The 24,386-nt window shown below is 42.4% G+C and overlaps 2 protein-coding genes across 2 annotated transcripts; one reads left to right on the top strand and one right to left on the bottom strand.

The window, feature by feature from the left end:
* LOC139931729 (synapse differentiation-inducing gene protein 1-like) lies at nucleotides 1–7,806 on the top strand. Its single transcript, XM_071925321.2, has 4 exons — nucleotides 1–116; nucleotides 1,862–2,360; nucleotides 5,875–6,012; nucleotides 6,865–7,806. Exons 2-4 carry the CDS (start codon nucleotides 1,935–1,937, stop codon nucleotides 7,021–7,023), a joined length of 723 nt encoding a protein of 240 aa, XP_071781422.2. The 5' UTR covers nucleotides 1–116; nucleotides 1,862–1,934; the 3' UTR covers nucleotides 7,024–7,806.
* Nucleotides 7,807–18,509: 10,703 nt separating this feature from the next.
* On the bottom strand, nucleotides 18,510–24,073 carry vsx2 (visual system homeobox 2). The gene is made up of 5 exons (XM_071925322.2): nucleotides 23,647–24,073; nucleotides 23,191–23,275; nucleotides 22,522–22,645; nucleotides 19,565–19,745; nucleotides 18,510–18,980 (listed from the first exon to the last, which is right to left on the bottom strand). The coding sequence occupies exons 1-5, from the start codon at nucleotides 24,071–24,073 to the stop codon at nucleotides 18,664–18,666; spliced, it is 1,134 nt and encodes a 377-aa protein (XP_071781423.1). The 3' UTR covers nucleotides 18,510–18,663.
* Between the last annotated feature and the right edge of the window lie 313 nt (nucleotides 24,074–24,386).

Genomic DNA, 24,386 nt, shown 5'->3' with positions numbered 1-24,386 from the left:
TTTCCCAAAAACTGATAATGTGAAGTGGAGAGGTGGGTCCGTCCGTCTCCATCGACTCAGTTGCAAGCGCCGAGGAATGATGCTGAAGAAGTCTGCGGGAGGATCTTGTACCACAGGTAAGATTAATAACCGAGATATGTTTATATCCATTCAAGTTATACATTATGACATGTTCTTATTATACCAGCGTTTAAAGGCAAAATACTTCTTTGAGATAGATGTATATAGATGTCACAGAATAAGTGAAAAATCATGAAGAATCCGCTGACATGATCAGTTAGAAGTAAAAGATTGATTTGTAATGTTATGTAAAGTAAAAAAAAAAAAAAAGAATGTGATGTCTAGGAAAAAATGAAAACAACGTGTGCTAGAGAGAGAGAGAGGGAGAGAGGGAGAGAGAGAGAGTAAGTGAGTTAGTGGAGGGCGTTCATAATCATTAATAATTGTGGAGTCTATCCACACACTCGCATGTCCATAAGTGCATATCTTGGTGTGTCAGATGAATTATTTCTGGGTATGGGATGTGGTTTTTGTTGTCTGATGTACTGTGTAATGGAATTCCTTGTTATCTAGAGAGAGGCTCTCTCCCTCAAAAAGCATGTGAGAATGGAGACCGCAGGACAAAGACAGGAAAGCATATAGCAGATACAGGGTTTGACCTGTGTAGGCTGAGGCTCAGGCATTGGTCGTATTTATCAAGCTTTTCAGCACTGATCAAAGACTACACCCACTGTGTCTGTATGAGCTTTTGTTCTATGAGGGTCAAAGAGGCCAAAGGTCTCCTAGATCAACATTTCTTCTCTGAGAGGCAGGGCAACCATGTGTCATTATAGATATATATATCCGTCTCTAGCTCAGTACACCTCAATTACCTCTCTAGCTTCATAAACCAAGCACCACGCTATGATTTTTTTTTGTGTGTGTCTGTGGAAAATCACTAAATCGTCTTGTGTATTTCTCCCCTGTGGCGTATTTCTCACCAGTGGTGCGTTCAACACAAAAGCATGAAATGACTCTGATTTGATTTGCTACTTTCCACTCATTCCAAAATACAATGCAGCCGCATCAGTGGGTATGATCTTCTTTCATCGTTAGGCATGGGATGAAAGATTTAATTTGATGGACAAGGTCCTCCTCTTGGCCTCCAGGGACGGAGCGTGTGTTCCTGATGGCTACGTCTAATGTGTATGCAAATTTGCTTGTTTTGACTGCAAGAGAAAATATTTGCTTGCTGGACTCTGGACATGCTCAAAACACACAGTCTCTTCATTGGAGGACTTGTTGCCTTAGTGACAGCCTCTCCTGATAGCGTTGCTCTGTTTATCAATGTTTAGTCAATTGTCCCACTCTGTAACAAAACTGAAGCTTATTCTCGGTCTGCGCTAGGCTTCCTTCCCATTTGAAAACACTTAAGTGGAGCAGCAGAGGCCGGTTCACAGAGTACTCCAAGTAATCAGTATGCACTGCAAAATACAGCAACATCTGCCAGACTTTCACCGGTTTTGAATATAGGCGGTCTTGATATGGTGAAGATAGCAGATTTATATGAATCCAGGGGTGTAAGACGCAGCAGTGGAACATACAGCAGATGGCGGTTTGGATTTCAGGCTGGTGAAAGCTGAGAGGAATGCTGATGGCCAGACAGGATGAAGTGTTCCCCAGACTCAGTCCATGTCCTGCTCCATTAGATAGCACGTAATTACTAAAATCCATATTGGATCAGACCGGTTCACGCAATGGCCGTAGGGCGCCTAGATTTTGTTTCCCCAAAATGCACCTTAATTTAACTACCTGTTCCTTCACTGTTCCTAGATTTTATTAATCCAGTGTTATTGTAACTGTACTTGGCATGTTCTTCCAGCTGCCAGACTGCCATATCTTTTTGGACTCTATCCTCTCTGATCCGCCAGACGTTTGAACCTGCCCCTCCGACCATGGAGAGCCTGAGCGAGCTCCAGAACCCTCTGCTAGACAAGACCAGCAGACACGTGGTCCACAACGACTACCAGGGCTACCAGTGCGACTACCCGAGCCACCCTTACCAGGACAGCCTGATTGGCTACTTCTACACTGGAGCCAATGGCAAGAATAAGACTCAGCAGTTCCTGGACGCCACCTCCCTGCACCTGGCAGTGGAGGCCTTCTACAGACCCAACTTCATCCTGTACAAGGACGACGTCAGTCTCCACAGCAAGGACTCCAAGAGCGAGAGCTTTGAGACAACCTTCACGGAGAGTAAGGACACTGTGTTGGACGGAGTTTCCATAGAGAACCCGCTGGATAACATACAAGGAGAGAAGGACGTGAAGATCCAGACGGTTTCCTACGAGGTGGAGGAGGAGCAGGGTCACGAGTATGAGGTCAGACAACACATACAGAGCAAGAAATGAACCTATTAAGAGTCTTTTGCACATGTGGTTGTAGTGCTAGTTGAGGAAGTGGGCGGTGGAAGTAGATATACTGTGACTGTACCAGCCTACAGCGTGTATTTAAATGGTAGTTAACCTGATAAGTGGGTGTATTTAATGTGTGCAGAAAAACAGGCAGTTATACTCCATATACCTCGCCACTGCAGCCACTGGAAGTGGGAGCCATTTGGTAGTATTGACAGGGTAATTAGAATATCAAGGCTATCTCAAATTAAAGGCATTTCAACATTTATTCATAACTGTCGGGGCCATCTTTCAGCAGAATGTGAGTCATGGTGCGTAGTGATGCTCATTATTTCATTTACCATTCTAATAGACTGCCAGCATGATTCATGCTCATTTTTCCACTCTGTTCTCCAAATGGTCAATTTTCTGGAGTCTTTCAAATTCAGTGCAGGGTAATTGCACTCTTTTTGTTTTATAATTGTATTCGAAAAAATGACACGTCTGATTGTATCTGCTCAGGCTTTTGTTATATCAGGACTAGGACTACACTCTCCAAAGAAAACTGTGACAGCAAAAGAGCAAAATCTTTTCAGAAGTGGCAAAAATCTAATTTCACCCAGGGAAGCTGCTGAAATACCCAGTGCTCCGAGTTGGCAGAAGAAGAAGTATAGCTCCCTAACTGGGCTGATGATCACGCCAGCTCCTGTCACTTGGAGGCCTGGCAGATGGATAGAGACATGGCAGTGACTGCCATTAATGCCATAAGTAATGCGGTCCTTTGAGCGTATTAAGTGGGGACTCTGCTGATGCATGGCCCCCGGAGCAGGTGAGCCGGCAGCTAAAGTTATTCCATGTCAGTTCACAGAGCAAATCAATCTGATGAACACTCCTCAGATGAAAGTTGGGTTTCCAGTTGGAATATGAGAGGCTTTTTGCTCAGCACCTGCGTTTCTTGGCTTTTCCTTCCCGTGTGTGTGTGTGCACACGTGTGCATAGATTGATAAACACACACACACACACACACACAAACAGTGTGTGTGTGTGTGTTTATCAATCTACACACACACACACAAACAGTGTGTGTGTTTGTGTGTGTGTGTGTAGATTAATTAAGAGGTAAAAGGGCTTCCAAGACTTGGGTAGAATGTGTGCCAGGTGTGTGCTGATGTATAGCAGCTCTCCACAGCAGCAGATCAAAGATTTAGAGGACTTTTAGTGCTATCTAGACTGAACATGGGAGGGGGGAGAGGGAGAGGAACCTCACTACTGGATACAAATCCTAAAGTCCCAGGATACAGTCTGTGCTGGTTTGTGACTGTTGTTTCTACACGTTTTCCCTTTCCAAATACCACGCGTTCCACAGCCAGTCTTTGTCAGCAGGAGTTTGACTGTGACAGAAAGCAAGGATATTGCCGGTAATGAGAAGGGAGTGAGGTTCTACTCAGATCTGGATCTGGGTGGAGGATGCCAGTGTCAGTCCCTGCTAACACAAACAGGGTCCGGGGTCTGTGTGTGTCCTGGAGTCGAGCCCACTGTCCCCTGCTGACTTTAACAAGGCCTCTGGGAGAGCTGTTAGACGCTAGTTAACGGCGCTATGCCTCGGTGGAATTCCATCAGTTTTACTGGCTGCAAAACAGACTAGGAGTCTGTCTGCGGCCGGCCAGGCTTTGTGTCAGGCAGACTGTCAGTAAAAGGGAATACACCAGTCGCTCAGAATCGTTATCAGGCCTTGCCACAAAGATAAAAGGATATTACTGCTGTTTGTGCCTAGCAGTTTATTCATGTGATGTGAGATTATGTGGTTTATGACCAGCTGCTGTTTTGATGGATCACACCCGGCTGTCCAGGTGGACAGTGTTCATAAAGCAGATAACAGGGAGCTCCATAATCTCTCCTTGGCAAAGCTACCTGTTGAGAAACAGTTTGGGCAGTGTAATGCTCTCACTCACCTCTTTCCCCTAACATCTAAGCAAGCTTTCTACACAGATGCTGTCCCAAAATAGCACAAGGGATAATTTCATCAGATCCCGTGGTTTGGTAAATGCAGATTAGACTGGATCCTCATGCTAAAAGAGTGATCAAAGGATTATGTGCAATACACTGGAAAAGTTAGTCTTCAGCTCCTAGGTTATGAATTGTTATATGCCTATTTCCCATGTTGCCTTTCTTCTTCGCCCACCCCCCTGACTACTTTAATTATGTTTAAACTGGCGTATTTACTTTCTGCCTTACATATCGATCGCTATTTTGTGTCTTCCTTCAATTCCGCGGCTTGGATGATCACTGCAGGCAACAAGACTAACAAATGAATCCTGCGCCTTATGGGGGCTATTTGTTTAGACAAACATCCGCTCTGTCTCTGGGACGACGGAGAGAGAGAGAGAGGGAAGGCCGTCTCCTCTCAAAGGTCACCCAGCCACAGTGCCATCTTTGCTCCAGGCAGGCCGTGCCAACGTAGCTTGACTGGCATTGGACTCTATAATTCATTAGCCCGCTCATCCCCTGTGGGCTCGAGTCGAGTATCAAGGCGCAGTATGGGGACCGATCACAGGAGCCTGTTGAACGCTCGCTGCCTCTCAAGATGTCGGGCGTATTGAGGGGAGCAATGGGAGAGATGGGGGAGGTCTCTCGCGCTGTAGAAGCAATTTAGCACATAAATGACACTGTCTTCTTGCTGTTTCCCCTGTCACCTCACAATGATGGAACAATCCGTTAATCCTGCGTTATCTGTCAGGCCGCTCATGGGTGTTGACAGAGGTACCAAATCCTCTCTGGCTGGCTAAGCACATCCTGTCCTGGGTGGTAGTGGAACAAGGGCAGATAGGCCGGCCTGAGGGGCGCGAGCTGTCAAGCTGCTCCAGCGTGAAGATATCCAAAGCACACCAGACCAACTACACATGTCTCCTGTACTCCTTTATTATTGAGGTGTCAGGTTCAATATCACAAAGCTCACCTTTTGTCTGATTCTATGAATATGGCTTCGGGTTGGGCGGTATGGCTGAATTCAATATCACGATAATCATAAGGATTTTTTTCAATAGTGATATCACGATATGGCTCGCATATGCAAAATCACGTTAAGTAATCAAATGAATGTTCTTACCATTGAACCGAATGGTAATGTTAGGTGTGATGTCAAACAAAACTGAAATTTTCAAATAATATTCCTGCCATACCTCATTTTGTTTTTAAATAAAATGTGCTTGTTATCATCAGTTTAGCCAACAGAAATGTGTGTCACGATATCCCAAAATCATCACGCTATGATTCCACTGAAAGACGATAAACGATAATATTGAATTATCTCCCAGTCCTAATATGGCTGAAGAGATGTAATCACGGTAGTATGGTTTCCAACTCTCAAAGTCTCACACAATGTATTTCCAACATACAAAACACGGTACATTTACTCCAAGTAGCCTTAACTGCTAGTCATGTAGTAGTGAACCATCAATGCCTTTTCTGACCTTTCATTATTCTTCATCAACCCCTCCCCCAGAGTGACAGCTCCAGCGAGAGCGAGAGCGAGGACAACTTCATCGTGCTGCCCCCTAGGGACCACCTGGGCCTGGCCATCTTCTCCATGCTCTGCTGCTTCTGGCCCTTGGGCATTGTTGCCTTCTACTACTCTCACAAGGTAAAGGCCCAGACACCTCAAGCCTGTTATTAACTCTGATTACACAGGATTCTAGTTAAGGTCAGTGAGCACAAAAAGCCCCGACAAGCTCCACCACAGCCCATTTCCCACACCTGTGACCCTTCTGCAGTTGTTTCAGATGATTGACTGCATAAACTCAGCAGGTTCGGCCCTCTTGTCATCCCAAAGTCTCTTCAGGGAAGGCATTAACATTGACATTTTAGTATATTGTGGTGATGTTCTATATAAGCAATGTTTTCTGTCATTATTTATATTTTTTTGTCTTTATTTTTAGCTGGGGTTGACAAGTTTTTAAGTGTGTGGTTCAAATGGAAGGTCTTTCTGTGGAATAGTGTATGCTTCTAAATGGTGATATATAAGCAGTGCATTGCAGTTGCATTATTTCACTCCTGCATGAGGACACTAAGTTGTTGAGTCCTCATATGTCATTATAATAATACCTTAGGGTTGCTTGGCATCAGTGTCTTTTTGAGCTAAAAAAAAATGAGGCTCAGGGCCTGTACCCTCGAACACAACACAGCGTATCTTTGCGGTTTTGCAACATCCTCCAAAATAATTGCAGAGACAATTACACTGAAAGAGACTATAATGTGTCAGAAGAATAAATAGATTAAAGGCCAGCCTCATTTTTTTTTCCGAGGGAACCAAAACACCCAAACAACACATTCGTCACTGTCAAAGGGATAATGACCTAATTGCCATGGTAACTAATGGCTCCCTGAGAGCATTTCTTGTTTTCTCTCTTTTTAACCGTGGCTTAACACCTACTCATACACTCTCGGTGCTGATGAGTAACACTGGCTCATTTCACTCTGTGCTTTGTTTTGTCAGACCGGCAAGGCCATCGCTAAGGGAGACTTCTCCAGAGCCGGCATGAGCTCCAGAAGAGCCCTTTTCCTGGCTGCTCTTTCCATCACCATTGGAACAGGGATGTATGTGGGGGTGGTTGTGGCCCTCATAGCCTACCTGTCCAAGCCTGGACACGTATAGCACTGGGACCAGTTTGCTGGGGGGAGACAGAGAGAGAGAAACAGAGAGAGAGAGAGAGAGAGTGCGTGTGAGAAAGGGGTAGAGAGAGAGAGAGAGAAAGAGGGGAGGGAGGGAAGAGGAGAATTTGGATAGATCCCTTCGCTTAAGCCATCCCGAAGCTCTTTTGCCTGTGCTGCTGCCTGGATGTCTGGGAAAAGGAGCAGCAATGTGGAGAGAAAAACACTGAACACAGAAAGAAAGAAGAAAAAAACAACAAGACTGTTGATGGAGTATTACTTGGGCTGCATACTCATTGATCTGGATCGAATCTTTATTTCAGGGATGCAATGCTCCCATCAAGGTATTCCATCACAACTAGAGAAGAAGGACAAAGGAAAATGCTGAAAAAGAGAGACTACTCCTCCTCCTCCCTAACGACTGTGCTGTACTTACATGTTAGACAAAAACTGATCTCATACCAGTAACAAAAACTACCTACCTTTTACCACTTACAGCATCCTCTGTCGTTTTCATATCACCTCTATATGTATTCTCTGTCAATACTACGGCAGATAGTGTAGTGTTCACGCTGTAGGCCGTTGGGTTATTCCACATGATTGTTTATTCAAGAAATATCCCGGAAATTGAACCAGTCAGTAAACAGACAGAAGAAAGGGGGAACAGTGGGCCGTTAATGGAAACGGAACAAAGGCAATTGTCAGAGAGTGTACACAAAGGTGCTGAGCGGTGGTCAGGAGGTTAATTTGTGTTTATTGTGTACTGTAAATTTCATCAATAAATACATTTGGCATGAATAATGAAACATCCTATCCTATGTCTCGCTCCCTATTATTCATCGCCTGTTTGGGAAGAGAGACTCGGAGAGAGAGGCATTGATCGCGCGCTTATAGAGGAGTGTCACAACGCATTGTTGGCCGCTGTGAGTTATATTGACTATTTGCTATTGCAGACGCGGGCCTCTGCTGTAACTGGCACCGCTTCGTCTCCCCTCCGTCTTTGGCATCACTCACTGTCTAGCCTCGAGGTGACTTTAGCTGCCAGAGCGCTGAAAGCGTCAGGAACAATGCCTGCTCTCCGAAGTCAGGACGCCAGGACAAAATGAGAGCAGCACTTTATTCTCCTCCAGGACTTGGAAGGACCATCATGCTCATCCCGTTCTTCTTCCCCACCTGTGCTTCTAATCAGCACATTTGCCTCCAAAAGCTAGAATGGCTCCGAAACCGGTCAGACTTTCACACCGTGTACCCTTGGGTTTGAGCTGTATGCGGATTCCATTGACCACACATTGAACTCAAGGCATCGCATAAATAGAAAAGACTATATAGACCTTTCTGTGGAAAAACCACCTAGTCAGTCGCTGCAGCAGTCTAAATAGAGCAGGTGGCGAGGTAAGCAAGTCTTACAGCAGGACTTGCACAGCCTGACCTCTCCTATATTTGTCTGTTTCCCTTTGCAGCTTCTCTCCGAGTACATCAAGTCTCTAATGCATGAAATGGCTCAGTGGGGGAGACGGGGGCGAAAGTGCCGCTCTCATCAATGGGAGCTGTATGGGGTGCTGAAGTGGGCTCACTCTGAGAGTGAGTGCCGTGCTGCATGTGTTTTCTCTCCCTCAATAGATAGGAAACTTCACCCACGCTCGCTCGCTCGCTCACTCACAGCATCCACAGCTCAGACCACCAGAAGCAAACTGGTTTTATTAGTCATCCACCCCCATGTGAATAAAAACTTTCCAAGAGGCTGCAGGTTGAATCTGAACCTCTGCAAATATTTCATTATGTCTCTTAATACTCTTTTTGGAGTGTGTGTGTGGCACAGGTCAGCGCTCTGTTTATTGAAAGGAATATTAAGTTGTCCCTACTTCTAAATATAAGTCTCTTATCTAAAATTAACCAAGAGCCTGGCTGTTTTTACCAACTTTGACAAAGTCGTACCCCGCACTGTCACATCTAACAAATGACAGAGAGGAAAATGAATGGGTCTTTTACACACAGAATTGAAGTGAAAAACACATTTCTGGAGGAAAACAATGATGAATGGGCTGAAACAAAATGGATAAGAAACTGAAAGGGAGTGGAAAGACAAAAAGACATTAGAGCTGAGTGCTACATTAATAAGGAGCATGATGCACTTGACTGTTCATGCGACTGCGAGGCATTTTCAGATTCTTGTCGCTGCTTTGATGAAATACCTGTCACCAGCCCCTGCGCATGGACAACAGCCGCATCTAAACAATATTTTCAGTTTGTTCTATCCTTCTGCAAAAGAAGAATCTTTTTAACTGGTATCTAAAAGAGCCGTGAATATAGAATCCGTCTTCTACTTCTCAGCGATGCATCCTTTCCCTGCATATCCTTGACGTTTTGGAATACTGAATTTAACCCAGTTAACTATTCATATTTCTATTTCATCTCATTCTATGTGTAGAATGGATTCCCCTAGTGAAAAAGAGAAATGGAAAAAGTGATACTGTAACACTTTCAACTCACCACCCAAAAACCACAATGGGAGGATGTGAATGAGGAATGTGGAAATTGTATTTTAAAATTTCGAGCAGTTGGGAAATAGGGATTATCTTATAATAGTGGAAAAGCTCTGGGCTATATATTTTGTGAAACATCTTAAATCAGAACTACACAGTTCATTTAGTAGATTACAGACACTGGCATGCTGTTTGAAGTTTATCCAGGGAGCGTTTTCTATGCAGGCGGGTAAATTTAATGTATATTTCATTATTCCAGGGACACTTTCTAGGTCAACTACACCAGTGACAAATCTGGAAATGGATGGGACTAAATTTATGACCTGCTGTGCCCTTTGATACTTCAACAGTTTACATGTGGAAACACATAGTAATACGCATACAACAGCACTCATTCAGCATTTCAATACAACAGGGGTTTCAAATGCTGTTATTCCATTTCATTCAGAGCCCAATCCTGGCTTTGTTTGTTTATTGCAGTGTGTTGATTTTGTTTTACAGTCAGATTGATTTAATGAGTTCTTGATACAAAGACTGACAGCATGTAGCAAAAAACCCTGAATATATTTTAAAGCTGTATTTCTCTGTCACTTTTAAATTAATTGTAAACATTGAAATAAAATATACTCTTATTAGGACTTATGGTGGGATCTGAAAGCTCCTAAGAGAATATTTTCTATCCTTAACTCCTGCTCTTCAAAAATCCGTGTCTTCATGCCCATTATATAATGGAAAATCCTTGGATGAACCTTCACAGAAATTAATTCTTTTTATCACAGAAGTATGGCAGAGTTAGAGGTTGTCGTCAGTCTGCCGCCAGAGCTGCTTTCTATTATAGAGGCATTTTGGCCAGCTAACTCAACTCTAAAAGCAGTTGTTCAATAGCTGGATGCAGGAATCAATAGTCTGCTGTCTACCTGAAAAAAAAAACCCTCACACCAGAAATCCCATTATGACCGTGCTCATTAAGGACCATGTTACTTCATGTTCTGTATTGACTTTGTGCTGTTACTCATCACTGTTACCTGGACTCAGGGACACTTACTATTGCTATTCATTTAAGTGGAGACATTTTGTATTTCCTTATCTGGTATCCAAATAACAAATACCAACAATCTCAACATAACCAGTATTACTACTACTATTACTACTACTAATAATAATAATAATACATGTTCACTTGTGTCCCTCTGCTGTTATTCCTCTAGGATTCGTCTCTCCAGTCTCAGTTTTAGCAGAACCTATCAATAATTCCATGGATTTTCCCACAGCACTATCTGCTCTTTGGGCATCAGGAAATGAAGACATCCCTACAGCACCGCTTAGCACGCCAGTTGTCAGCATCCATTTCTAAAAACCAATCTCTCTCTCTCTCTCTCTCTCTCTCTCTCTCTCTCTCTCTCTCTCTCTCTCTGTCTCTCTCTCTCTCTCTCTCTCTCTCCTCCCCCCTCCACAAACCTCCCCAGCCACAGCTCCACATCAGAGTTAAGCCCATCTTTGAAGCATTTCACACACACATGCTTATCTGCCCTCACACCTTTGTCGCGCAGCAACATGCCTCTCTCCGTGGCGCCGGCATTTGCCAGGACACACTCTGGACTGATAAGGGCCACACAGCCTCATCTTTGGCTTGACTTATCGCTCTTGAGCAACAAGGAAGCACTGTCTATCTGTCCCTCGCCTCTCCCCGCTCGCTTGATAAGCACAGACTGGACACTTTTCTTTTTTTTTCGCTTTGAGCATTCCTCAAAACTGCTGTCTTGTGCCAGCGCCAGCGGTAGCGTCTAATGCAGCTCTCAGATAAGACTCAGAGAGATGTGATGGTTTCTAATTGCTATACCTGAGTATCTCAATAGGGACACTTCACAGGGAGGGAGGCATGGGGGGGGGGTGGGGGTGGTGATGTCATTTTCTAATAGAAGAAATATGAAGCTGGAAGGAGTGAAGACTGGAAAGGTAATATTAAAGTAAACTGAGGCGAACACAGTTTATGTCTGTCCAGATGACTAGAGTTGGCACCCAAAACTGCCCACAGATGGCCTGCTGAAAATACCAAGCTCTGAAGGCTGGAGGGAGGCTGGAGTGGACGGCTGTTGGTGTCGTGCCACACATCATAAATCTTTCCGGGACAAGCAGTCAAGTCCAACTTCAAGAGATAACCGATATCCGCGGCTAGGGCCGGGCGGGAGTGGCGGGGAGAAGGCACGGTCTGGGACAGCAAAGGTCATCCAGGGACAGTCAGCAGCACTCACATCATTCTGCTGTAATCAGCCCACGTCATGGACACACTTCCCATGATATTCAAAGAGCTTTCAGGCCAAACACCTTCATGGAAAAAGAAAAAAAGTGTGTGTGTGTGTGTGTGTGTGTGTGCTTTTTGAGCAGTTGCCATGAGGATGGCTTGGGATGTTTTGAACTTTAATATAGTCCAGTACCAAGACAAGCAAATTCTCTCTTCCACTGGCCTTTGTTTGATTTCACAGCTGAAAGAGGAAATGCCAAGAGGTCAAACAGACGGTGAGGAAATAAAGTCCTGTTTACTTTCCATTATGCGGTTTCCTTGTTCCCTCACCTGTTGTAGTCAGACTTTAATCTATCATATTAAAAGGAATAGTAGTCAGTACGACACAGGCAGGGATAATCAACAGCAGACTTTAATCAGCAGCCCAATCAAAAGCCGTGTAAGGCTAAATTAATGTTATCATTGCACAAATTAAATTATATGTTCTGCAGCAAACTCTGAATACTGAGTTCAGTGAATTTAAAGTATTGGCTTGAGGGTTTTCATCTGGTGAAGAAGAGTATAAGAAAGCTGGTCGGCTCGGGGCAAGTCCAGTGTGATCGACCCAGGACGGCTTGGGTAAAATGAACCTTGGAGATGAAATCAGCCTCCAGCCAAGACAGATCATTTAGCCGCAGTATCAATCCAGCAGACAGCCTCATCGCCGACTGCTGCACCAGAAGAATGAACAAATATTGAACAAGATATCAGATCACATCGTCTCAAAATCTTGTCATTTAACCCTTCTTTCACCCTGACATATTTGAATCATTTTCAGCATGTATATGATATTTCAGCATCACAGTTTCATAATATTGTCCGTCAAATATGTGAACTTCTCATTTAATTCACACGTACAACAGTTTACAAAAGGGCAGTGGTAAGTGTTTGAGTAAAGCTCAAGACTCCCACCATGTGGCCAAAGGGACGCACTGCTGTTCCAGCTTCAAGAAGTTGTCAAGAAGGTATGATTCAGGAGCACCAAAGCCAGTTTTCAATGATACATTTACATGTTAGGCATTTAACTCTTATCTGGAGTCACTTACAATGAATGCAACAATAGAATAAGCTTCAATTCCTGGATCATCAGCATTACAAGCAACCAACAGTAAGGAATGCAAGTGTCAAAGTGTCCCGATGAAATTCCGTTGCCAGAAGTGCTATTAAAAACAAATAAACACTGAAGACAGCAGTCAAAGGCATTTTCCCCATTTATGGAATCATTACAGCCATTTAGCTACTGACTCCATGTTTGACAGAATATTCAAATTGCCTATAATTGAAGATTTGTCATGAACTGCTTTTGTTGATCACATACACTCACAAAATCAAACTGGTCCACATGTTCAAAAATAGTAAACGAATGAGACATAAGCGTGTGTGTTTGTGTGTGTGTGTGTGTGTGTGTGTGTGTGTGAGAGAGAGAGAGAGAGAGAGAGAGAGAGAGAGAGAGAGAGAGAGAAAGTAAGAGATAGTAACATTACATTCATTATTATTATTTATTATTAACATTAGGGTCCAGTTTACATATGGCTGGAACTGCATGTAATAATGTCTCTAGACTAAAGTCAGTGATGTGACCTTTCATTTCTGAATTAATTCTCTGTACTCTCTACAGACACACTACTGAGACTCCTACAAATCATTTCAAAGGCATCAGTGAGCAAGGGAGACAGAAAAAACAAAACAAAAAAAACCCCAGAAACTAATCTTGTCATTAGGCTTATCCTCAGCCTGTGTGTTTTTCAAGTAATAAGAAAAATGAAAACAGATTTGTGGTTTTCTTTGGTGGTTAGAGAACAATTGGAAGCCATTAGATCACCAGAGAGCTTGACTACAATAACACACAAAATATCAATGAAAATGTACCCAGTGTTGGTCACAAGTTGTGGTCCATCCTCTACATACTGACATAGACAACTGACCACTTTCACCACCCGTACATTTTCTCACTGGTGATCTTTGATACTCTGTGAGCAGCACATGGACATTTGATCTATTTAACATTTTGCAATCACTCCTCTGAGAAATGATTACACTGTTCAAATGCAATATGATTTTTTCACTGCAGGGAATGGAAAACAGTGCATTATGGGAGAATACTTGAATTAAATATAATTTTTCATCTCAACATGCTTGTCTCTTAAGGTGCAAAATGACACTATGATGTTATGACACAGTTTGCCTCTTCATTTATAGGCATCTTCAGGCATGTTTAATAAACAGGAAGAGAATTGCAGTCCTTTTTCTTCATGTTCCTCTCTATCCAGGGTGCCGAAGGCATTTGGACAGATTATGTTCAACATTATGTTCAATCATGTCGTCATTTTTATCTTGTTAAAATTCTTGTGGTGCAATGGCTTTTAGATCTAATGTATCTCCAATAAAAGTCAGTTGTTACTCCGCTTGGCTCTAGTTCTCTAGTTTAATTGCAGGGGCATGATGGTTGAAAGCTGAATTGATAACTCAGACTCTTACTGTTTACTTTTCATTTTGTGTCCATACTGCCTATAGGACCAGTTTAAACCCAGTAGAATCACAGTTGAGAGACAGAGAGACACACTAAAATGCAAAAAGACTGGATAGAAGGCCTGAAAATAACATATCAGATGTCTGATTATGTTTATGGGTTTCTGACATTTAGAGGCGAAGTGACACAGTATCTTAGGATTAAAGTGCAGATAGTCAGATAGGCATTTTCAACAGTTTAAGAATTAAAGCTTTTGTGTTCACTCATTTCACTGTGTCCACAAGTATTTGGACAGGTTAAGATTATATTCAGACAGCATGATGTGCAGCGATTTCTAGAAATCTGCAAACCGTGAACATAACTTTACTTTTGATATCTCATCATCAGGTTCTCTTTCCAGCTTTTTTTTATATATATAAATATATATATTTCAGTGAATCTCTTGCAGGATTCTTTGACAACAACCAGCTCTAAATCACTCAGAGGCAGATATGCTTGGTTCAGTCAGTAAATTAGCATCTGAGTTATCAAAACTGCCTCCAATTTTTATGTTCCCTCGATGCTTAAAGATAGACAGGAATAACTTAAATGGTAACTTCTCCCTCATAATCTTCCCATGCATTTCAAGTTTTATGGATGTGAGTATGGATCCAAAACATCAAACACTGTACCTGTGTCCAAATTCTTTTAGAGCCCACTGTATGCAGAACTTCTGTTTTATAAGTTTCAAACACAAATCTTCACAGTATGAGAAACGTCTATGAGGAACCAATTGGCAGGAAAACTTTAGAAAGTGCAGAGCCAGTTGTATTGTTTCAGGAATAGAGCCAGTAATATAAATGTCTGTCTCATCCTGGAGGAGAAGCAGACATGGAAGTGGAGAACAGCAGCTCTTCAGAAAGGTCTGGATTTTTATCTCTCTTTGTTATCCTGATATTCTTTATATAGTGACCAAGAGGAGAAATGTATTTAAAGATAAAACAGATGTATTGTTATTATGTTTTTGTCATCAAAACAGCTAGTCAGTATAAACCATGTTATTACCAATGTTATTATTCAGAAAATTATAAAAATCATAGAATTATAATTGAAACAAACACTTTCCCTAACACATACCATACCTGATTACAGAAGCTGAGTTGCATTATGTATTATACGAGTGTTTAATGTGTTATTTCTGTAAAATACACACTATTTTGTAGGTAAAGAATGAATTTTCATGCGTAGCCAAAAGGGGAATTTCACTGCCCCAGAGCCACATGAACTCATGTACTTTGCAGCAGAAACTGTGGAGGATTTAGTTGTACTGATTACTATATGCAGCAGAGGGCAGAGCAACACTACATTTCAGTACTATTCAGTATCAGGACATTGCACACTACATTTCAGCTCACCAAGCAATTCAAGCAAGGAGCCTTGGCAAAAAGATCCTTATGCACTTAATCTCACAAATGAAATCATATTGCTTATAACCCCTGCGAAAAAGAAATTGAATCTTAATATTGCATTAGTCAGAATCTTTTCATAAACCTCCTCTGATCTCACTTTGCATGGATTGAGATGATCTTATGATGGTCTTCAACAGCAGTCTGTCAATCAGAAGGGATATTGTGAATTACCTCCTCATACCAAATGTAAACAGCTTGATCTTCAACAAATCTGATCTATCATAACCATCTATTCCACTTCCAGAGGATTAAATAGCTTTGCACTTAGAGGAATAATCCTCACTCTGCATATGTCTTGGCCTCAATAACTGAATTGGGCTGAGGGTCCAGGGAGGCGAGGGCCTGCTGTATTCAAATCATTTCACTTCAGCCTCATTTGGTTATGGGGCTCCATGACTGAGGACTCTGCCTATAAAGAGCATGTATGCAAAACACATTTCTTGTAATGTTTGTTGCAGGCAAACTTCTATGCCTGAACCTCACGGGACTCCGACTGAACCAAAATTTCCCACTTATAGCGTGGGTCAGGTTCAGGTTCAAAGATATTATTGGAAATACTGTTATTTGTAATTTGTCATTTACAAGTTATTATTAATTCCGGGCTTCGGGTCTGGGTTTGGTTGAGGACAAGAAAAAGAAGGTTTCAGGTTTATGCAACATCTTTCATACAACATTATAATGTATAATTACACACAAAGTAAACTGAGCCAAATCAACAGTGGAAATCTAAGTGTCACAGAAAAGAGAGATAGTATATATAGTCGCAGGGCAGCAGGGTGGAGCAGTGAGCAGGGAGACTGTCCAGGTTCAAACCCCTGTGTTAGTAAACCTCTGTCCTGCTGAAGCGTCCTTGAGCAAGACACTGAACCCCTGTCTGCTCAAGAGGTGCTGCTCTGTAGCCGACTGTGCAAATGAAAGAAAATGTACCTACAGGGATCAATAAAGCATCACATTATTAATATACGCCATTTGTGGACGCTGTTATCTGAAGGGTCTCACAGTACCGTGAGTGCATATTTCAGTGGGAAATAATCCCCAGTTTTAGCTCTATGCTTTACTCATTGTGCTATACAGGACAGCTATCCAGAGTAGAGAGAGCACTGATACTTACTAACACTATGGGCCATATTCTAATATTTTATTCAAGTTTTTAATCTATGCCAAAACTTTCGTAACATTGCAGTGTTTTGATCTGGTGACATTTCAATCACAATTTCACTTCTCTAATCTCAAGGATGCCACTGCTTACTAATGACACCATTAAAGTGGTCAAGCAGCTAAAGTCTCCACTATGAAATACACCAATCAATGTTATTCCCAGGTGCAGTGTATCAACATTTCTATTACCCTGACACGCTCAAGTCCATTTCCTAGCAATCTTTAATTACTGTGTGTATACTTATCTCTGTCAACAAAGTAATTAGCAACCTTTTCCCCATCCGGTGACATTATGGTTCCAATTTGAGAGGCATTCAGTGCTGAGACATGCGGCAGCAGCATACTGATAATAGTCGTCCCTTGCCCTTTGAAAATGCTCCCTATTTAATTGGAATAGAACTCAATTGTTCAACTCATTAAGAAGTACTAGTAGCTAATAGAGGATGAGATGTAAAGTGAGACATGGATTACTGTGGAATTGAAGTGGCCTGATATAAAGTTTTATGTACATACTGGGCCAACTCAGGAAAATGAAGATTGCCAACAAATAAAGCTGATAGACTCTGGCTAAGTGTTTAGATAAGAGGATGAAACAGCTTGAGTGTAGCCTGGTAATAGCGTCTACCAAAGTGATTTGAATTCAGGCTGAGGCCATCCCACTTGGGGGTGCTTTCACTGTTTCTCCCATTCCAAAAGCGCCGGTCCCCTAGTTTAATCTGAGATTGAAGGCTCTCAACTGCAACGGATTATCGGGACCAACCCGAGCATGCAGCCGGGGAGCGTCTTCTAATGAGCCGAGCCAGCAGAGCATCAAGTGACAACAAGTCGCTGCTCCAACAATGGGGGCATGCAGAAGCAGCTCCATGCCGTTAAAGAGTTAATGCTTTGTACATGTTCAGCTGGTGGACAGATGAGATATTTCTCTTAGACTTGCAGTTTGTCCTACAGCTTCTCCACCAGCAAACGCAACTGCTGTATCTCATCATGAGGTCATCATTTATTTACAGGTTTAGACCAGTTCTCAAAATAATGGACAACAAAAAGCCACATTAAAAAAGGTTTCTATTTAATGCTTTGTATTTCATATTATACATATTATGAAATGAAAACACAAACATCTTTAAGACGACAAGAAAATGTATTTCAAATTGTGCCTTAGTGAGATATTATTATATCCATTATATACAGAGCAATATAGGACAACAATTACTTTCTTCCTCTTAAAAGAGTATTGTCGGTGGGATGGTTCTTACTTTGAAATGTCACCATTCTACCAAAGTCATCGTTTAGTAACTGTACAAGCAATTCAAACAGGAAACACATTAATATGGATGTCGTGAATGAAATGTAGACCTTCAGAGATCGGCTGCTCATTGGTCATTAGTAGTCCTAATTAGTCTAATATAATAAACATTAATTGATTTGATAAAATCTCACTCATCTGGTTCTATATATAGCTGTGGGATCTATATACACCTTTATTAATACTTTACTCCCTTCCAATGAAACCAATGGTCTTCTCTACAATGCATAAGCCAGAACAGTTGTAAGAAAGTTTGGAAGTAAAACAGGAAAAGTGCACTGGTGTTTTCCTCAGAGTGATGGCCTAATGACTTATCTTCTAGAAGAAGTCCAAAGTAATGCAGGCCAATTTAGAGCAGTAAACGAGGATGAGTTCAATGTGGGGGAAAACCTGCGGGACAGTGAATTTTGATCGATCTGGGTAAGTCCGTACACATGCTGAAAGCAGCCGGGCCGCTGCGTTCACTCATGGGAATAACAGTCCTCAGGAGCTAGACAGTCTCTATGGACTCTTTGCCTCCTCTGCTGGACTCAGAGGATCGCTGGGCTTCTCCTCTGCCGCCTGTCTCTCCTGTTTGCCCTCCAGCAGTCTGTCGTGAGAAACTGTCCCCAGCACTTTGGCACTGTGCTCCTGTGCCTTGGCCCTGAGTGCGGCGATGCTGTTCTCCCTCAGTTCCTCTTTAGAAATGGAGGACTTGCCTTCTGACCTCTTCTCCTCTGCCTCAGCCTCTTCTGCCCTCTGAGGGTTTGGCAGCTGGGGAGCATCTGACTTTCCTGTTGGCGGGGCAACTGCTGTCTCCATGGATTTTTTGTGCATCCCTGCAAAGAATTGCGGGTATTCAGATTTAGAATAGCGTCTGTTGATTGGAAAGCCATCTTGGACTGAAAATGGTAAGCAAAAATAGTTCTGGTTTAGAATATAGTGTTCAAATGGAGGATGGCAATTTCATGATCAGGGTATTCTGCATATATTTTGGTGAAAATATTTTATGTGTTGGCAAGAATGCAGAGTTGTGCACCAATGTTTTTTGTCTAGGAAATAGCTAAAAAGGTATATGCTTAGCAAATAAGAACATCTACCATACTCTTGCAAAGTAGACATCAGTCGTTGGATATATCAGTCAGTCAGTATGACAGTGAGAACTCACAACAACACACCCTTCAAAGTTACAGAAAGTATGATACATGATGTTAAAAACAAACAATGACAAAGAAAAGTACTGTTGGAGTTAAGATTAAATAACTCAGATATCAGATAGTTAAGAGGCCTGCTAAGCCTATCAAGAAACTTAAAAAATGTTAATCAAAATCAACAATAATTGAAAGCATTGAAAACAAGAATGAGAGCATGATGCTGAAGGTGTGTGAAGCATCTTGGAGAAACAGTATGAGAGCAGCCTCACCAAGCAGCCAGGGGGCACAGGACTCCATGATGCCGTCCTTGGCGGACTTGAGGATGGACTCGGGCAGGGGGATGGAGTGCCTCACCATGGCTCCGTACAGTCCGTACTCAGCCATCACGCTGCTGCGGCCCCAGCACTTCTCCCTCTTCCTCCACTTCGCTCTGCGGTTCTGAAACCATACCTGGACCCGGAGAAGAAATCACTCAGTCACTATTACAAATATGAATCAACACTGGCTTCTTCAGCAATATCGCCAGGATTGGAACACCAGCAACCACCATCTACACAATTCAAAGGAATAGTTCACCCCAAAATGAAAATTCAGTCATTATCTACTTACTCCCTAGAATGCGGCAACAGGTGCGAGCGTATTCTACGGTAGCAAGCAGAGTCTTCTGCCAGACCGCTGTAGGGTGCGTGCAACCAGAGCATTGTCAGTGAGGAACATATAGGAGATAACTGGACTTTTGGGCCCACAGAGCAACCGTTTGGCTACAAAACACTTGGATTACGCTGCATGAGCTGTTTGGAGACATTTAATGTACTTCATGCTTTTTTTTTAGCTGTGTCCACGTTAAAAATATGCCCCTGTTAACTTCAATAGTTTGGGAGAATGCTGAGATCAATGGGGGCTAACTCCTGTATGTTTGGTGAGTTTCAGCACATGATAACCGACTTTTCATTTTGAGGTGAACTATTCCTTTAAGCCCTGCAAACAAAACAATCTGGTTGCATCTTGCAGCACAGTTCCTTTTTTCCTTATGGAGGAGATGTAACTATTCTGTTTCGTTTGTGCAAGAAAACTCAATTTTAGCATTTCAGCACATATTCAAAGTATTTGCGAATCTCTAGTGTGATGCAAGTTGCTTAAGATAACAACTGCTGCGTTTTGATTGAGTCCATTGATTTCCCATAAACTGGCTACAGGTGTGACGGATCCCTGCCTCCTGTCAGAGCTCATCTCCAGCAACCTGTGGTGGCATATAGATGCTTTGACACATCAAGACACTTCACTTGGCCACAGCCAACAAGCTGGTTGGGGCCCCCGGCTATCTGTCAGCTCAGTGAGAGGGCAAATTGATTGTATAGCACAACACAGGGCTGTTAAACAGTCTACTTAGCCACCTCTGACGGCTGTGTGGAGTGCTAAAAAAAAAAAAGGGGGGGCTGGCGAGAAGATTCTAGAGGGAGGGAGGGGACAGATATTAAATTGAAAACGATCAAAACCGTTTTCGAGCTCTTTTTTTTCTGGTAATTCTGATGATAACCCTTATTTCATACAAGATACTTTTTATGAGAAATTGCTTCTCTGGCCCTCAAAGGAAGCCAGTGTGGAAGCTGCGAGGAGAAGCGACCCTGGGGCACGCCGAGGCTGATTGAAAAATAAGTTAATTTCAGGCCCAATCGATGGTGGGCAGGCGGGCAAATATCACGGGAAATTAAACTAGCGGGACTCGGGGGAGCGGCGCTATTGACCCGTGCTAATAAATTCAATGTAGTTATTTCATTTGAACTCCCTGCGTCTCTCCAGCACCAGCCAGCCTCCCGAGCTCGTCTGATTTAACTAATTACACTCAATGAGAAAATTGGGTGTTAATTTTATTTAGGATAGGAATAGGCCCGGGCTTATTTATTTATTTCCTTTTATTATTTATTCGCGGCTGTACTGTTGGAGCCCGTAATGAGAATGAGATTAAAAGGCACCCCGGCAGATGGATGGTCCAGGTCACACTGCAATCTTCTTCCGCCTTGATAGCTTGATTAGGTCGTTAGTGGCTCCTTCTCCGAGAACAAATTGTTTCACATCCAACTGCGCCTGATGAGAGATTATCTGCCCTGGCGAGGATGCTGGAGGAGAGGAGTCTTTGTTCAGACAGGAGGGGAGCATCTCTGATCGATTTACGTGGGCTCACTTATCTCAACCTTAAATATTACAGCAGCATGGGGGGCAACAGGCGGGGTGCAGCCAAATATCGCACGAGGATATTGGGATGTTAGCGATGAAGTAGGGTAGGTAGAAGATGTGTAAACTATGACCTCCACTCGGTGAGCTTCATAAGGCAAACCACCACGAATATAAACAGAAATCAATTATATTTTCAGAAAAGCATTAATTAATTGTTCCCCCCCCTTTAAATAGGCTATCTTATTTTTTCCTCATATAACTTAGGCCTACATTGGTTTGATACTTATGATCTATGCTATGGATTTAGCGCATAAAGATTTATATCAGCCTAAAAAATTGTATTATATATTCTACAAATAAAAAGCTGACATTTGTTCCACTACATCCCTGGTTATAGCAATAATTTTTTCACCTTTTAGATTCAACAAAATCAGAAATATTAGATAGAGCTCTATGCTTTAACTGTAGCTTAGTTCCTTGCTATATTTAAGGATATTTTCAAAATGTCTTCACTCGTTGAGATGTTTAGAAAAACGTGCTTAGCATTCCATATTTTCCCGTATTATGAAGGTAAAAATGAACCCATCAGTGATCTAAACTGAACCTAGGGCCTATATCAATACTGAAATAAAATAGAATTGCCAGACTATTTTTATGGCCTCTCACTGGGCGCTTTTGGTTTCTTTCAGATGCAACATCTTTGAACAGAAGAAATAGGAATGCTTATACGCCATGGTGAGTCTATACGGCACTGGGATATTTAAAATATAGGCTAGCCAAACTAAATTAGCTTTATAGGCCTATAATAGGGAATCAACAATTTCTGATGGCCCATGAAAACCCCATAGCCAGAATAAAGGATATCAATTAATCAGGACATAAATAAAAACAAATGAAACACATTCCTATACCAAAATAGACTATACCAAAAATATTTAGGCTTACAAAAAATGCAGGATCCATGTTCAAACAGCGGCCAGGGTACAGAGTTTTAAAGTAGATTAACACCGAAACGGGATTATTATAAAAGACAGTTAAAGTAGGCTGTTACCTGTATTCTGTCTTCAGGCAGCTCTGTTTTCATGGCCAGCATCTCTCGGGCATAAACATCCGGGTAGTGTGCTTCATTAAAGGCCTTTTCCAGCTCCTCCAGCTGATATGATGTGAATATGGTCCTGTAAAAAGATGGAAACATTTGGGAAGTTTGGACAAGTTGAGCATGTTGTGGTTAGTGCAGGCATGCAGACACAGTAGGTCTATCATTCAAAGAATATAGGGATAACCTGCAGCAAAATGTTAATAAAACACTGACATGCCGCAATCTTAGATCAAATAGTGAATTTCAAGCTGATGTCTCCATCGCACTGGTGTGAAATATAAAGAAGCAAATCAAAACAATGCAGGCTAATAATAAGATATTCGACTCTGTATCCTCAGCCTCAGGATGAGAACAGGCCTAAGAGTAAGAAGGAAAAAAATATGATCAATCTGTAACCTATTTGTCAGAAATTCTTATCAATAATAGTAGTTAATTGAACCATAAATGCCCACCAATTAGGGCACAATAAACAAACAAAAAACAATGTTCAGTTCCATTGCATCTTTGAAGGAAGTAATAGATTCCACTTTTCTTATTTTTAAGGGGGAAAAAGAATTTCTGAGAATGGATTCATCTATAAAATAATAATATTAGCCCAAATAACCAGAAGTAAACACTAACCGGTGGCGTCTTTTCTTGCGTTTCTTGCTCTGACTTATTGATGACTTTGAGAGTTTTCGTTCATTGGAAGACAAATCGTCGGAGTCTGAATTAAAAAAAACAAAAAACAAGAGGGAGGTATTAAGATTACTGCCACCTATTAGAACATTTTCGACATATCACAATAAATGCAAACCTGTTGGCGATCAACATTATCCAACATCACAGGCCTACCTACTATTTTATTAGGCCAGTAGCTATCGTTCAATTTAATCAATTAGGCTAACTTAAAAATGACACCACAGACACAACTGGAATAATAATAATAACAATAATAGGCGAATAGGCTAGTAATAATAAAATAATAATAATTATAAAAATGTACACTACACAAATTAGGCTATAATAACATACAATATCTTAAATAATTCTATAATTCTGCAGTAAGTGCTACATTTTCACTAAACTGCAGATCACCTGAGCTGGCAGACTGGCTGGCGTCCAGGGGCCCAACGGATCTGTGGGGCTGCAGGTGAACATGTTGTGCGTCCGACAGCACAGTCTCCAAAAACGCTGGCTGACTATAAAACGACGGAATCCCACCGGGGCCGATTAATCCCATCCCGACACCCATCCCCATGCCGGCGGGGCCCAGCACGGACCTGGCGGCGATCAGGTGCGCCCCGGCCGGCAGGGAGTCCAGCGGGCTCCTCGGGGCCGCGGACGGCTCCTTGTTCAGCCCCAGTATCTCCTGGATGCCAAAGCCGGTGCACCTGGGCGGCGGGTGGGCTGCGCTGCTCTTCGCCTGTATGTGATGGCTGTTACTTCCTCCATTTGCGCCCAGAGAGGTTTTTTCCGATACGTTCAAACTTTCCGACAGCACGGCGCCTTGCTTCCCCGTCATGTTGTCTTCGATGCGACTTAAAAGGCCTATCTCTTATTTTACCGTCTTACAGGATGGTCCCCAGTGCATCATCCACTGTGCAACACACAAGAGCCCTTTAGAAAATGGTCCTTTTATCCAACAGGTCCATCCCAACAAGAGGCAGGACTCAGCAGCCAATCAGCTGCAAGGATTCAGGATTCCTGTGGATCATGGATGCATTATACGCCCTCTCGGATACATATATGCATTTTCCTCAGGACTATACCATATGGATAAACGAGAAAAGGATTTAGGCTACAGAAAGAAGGGAACGAACAAAATGAATGCCTTA

The sequence above is a fragment of the Centroberyx gerrardi genome, chromosome 17, assembly GCF_048128805.1.
Source record: "Centroberyx gerrardi isolate f3 chromosome 17, fCenGer3.hap1.cur.20231027, whole genome shotgun sequence".
Lineage (NCBI taxonomy): Eukaryota > Metazoa > Chordata > Actinopteri > Beryciformes > Berycidae > Centroberyx > Centroberyx gerrardi.
This window is presented reverse-complemented; position numbering and strand designations above follow the sequence as displayed.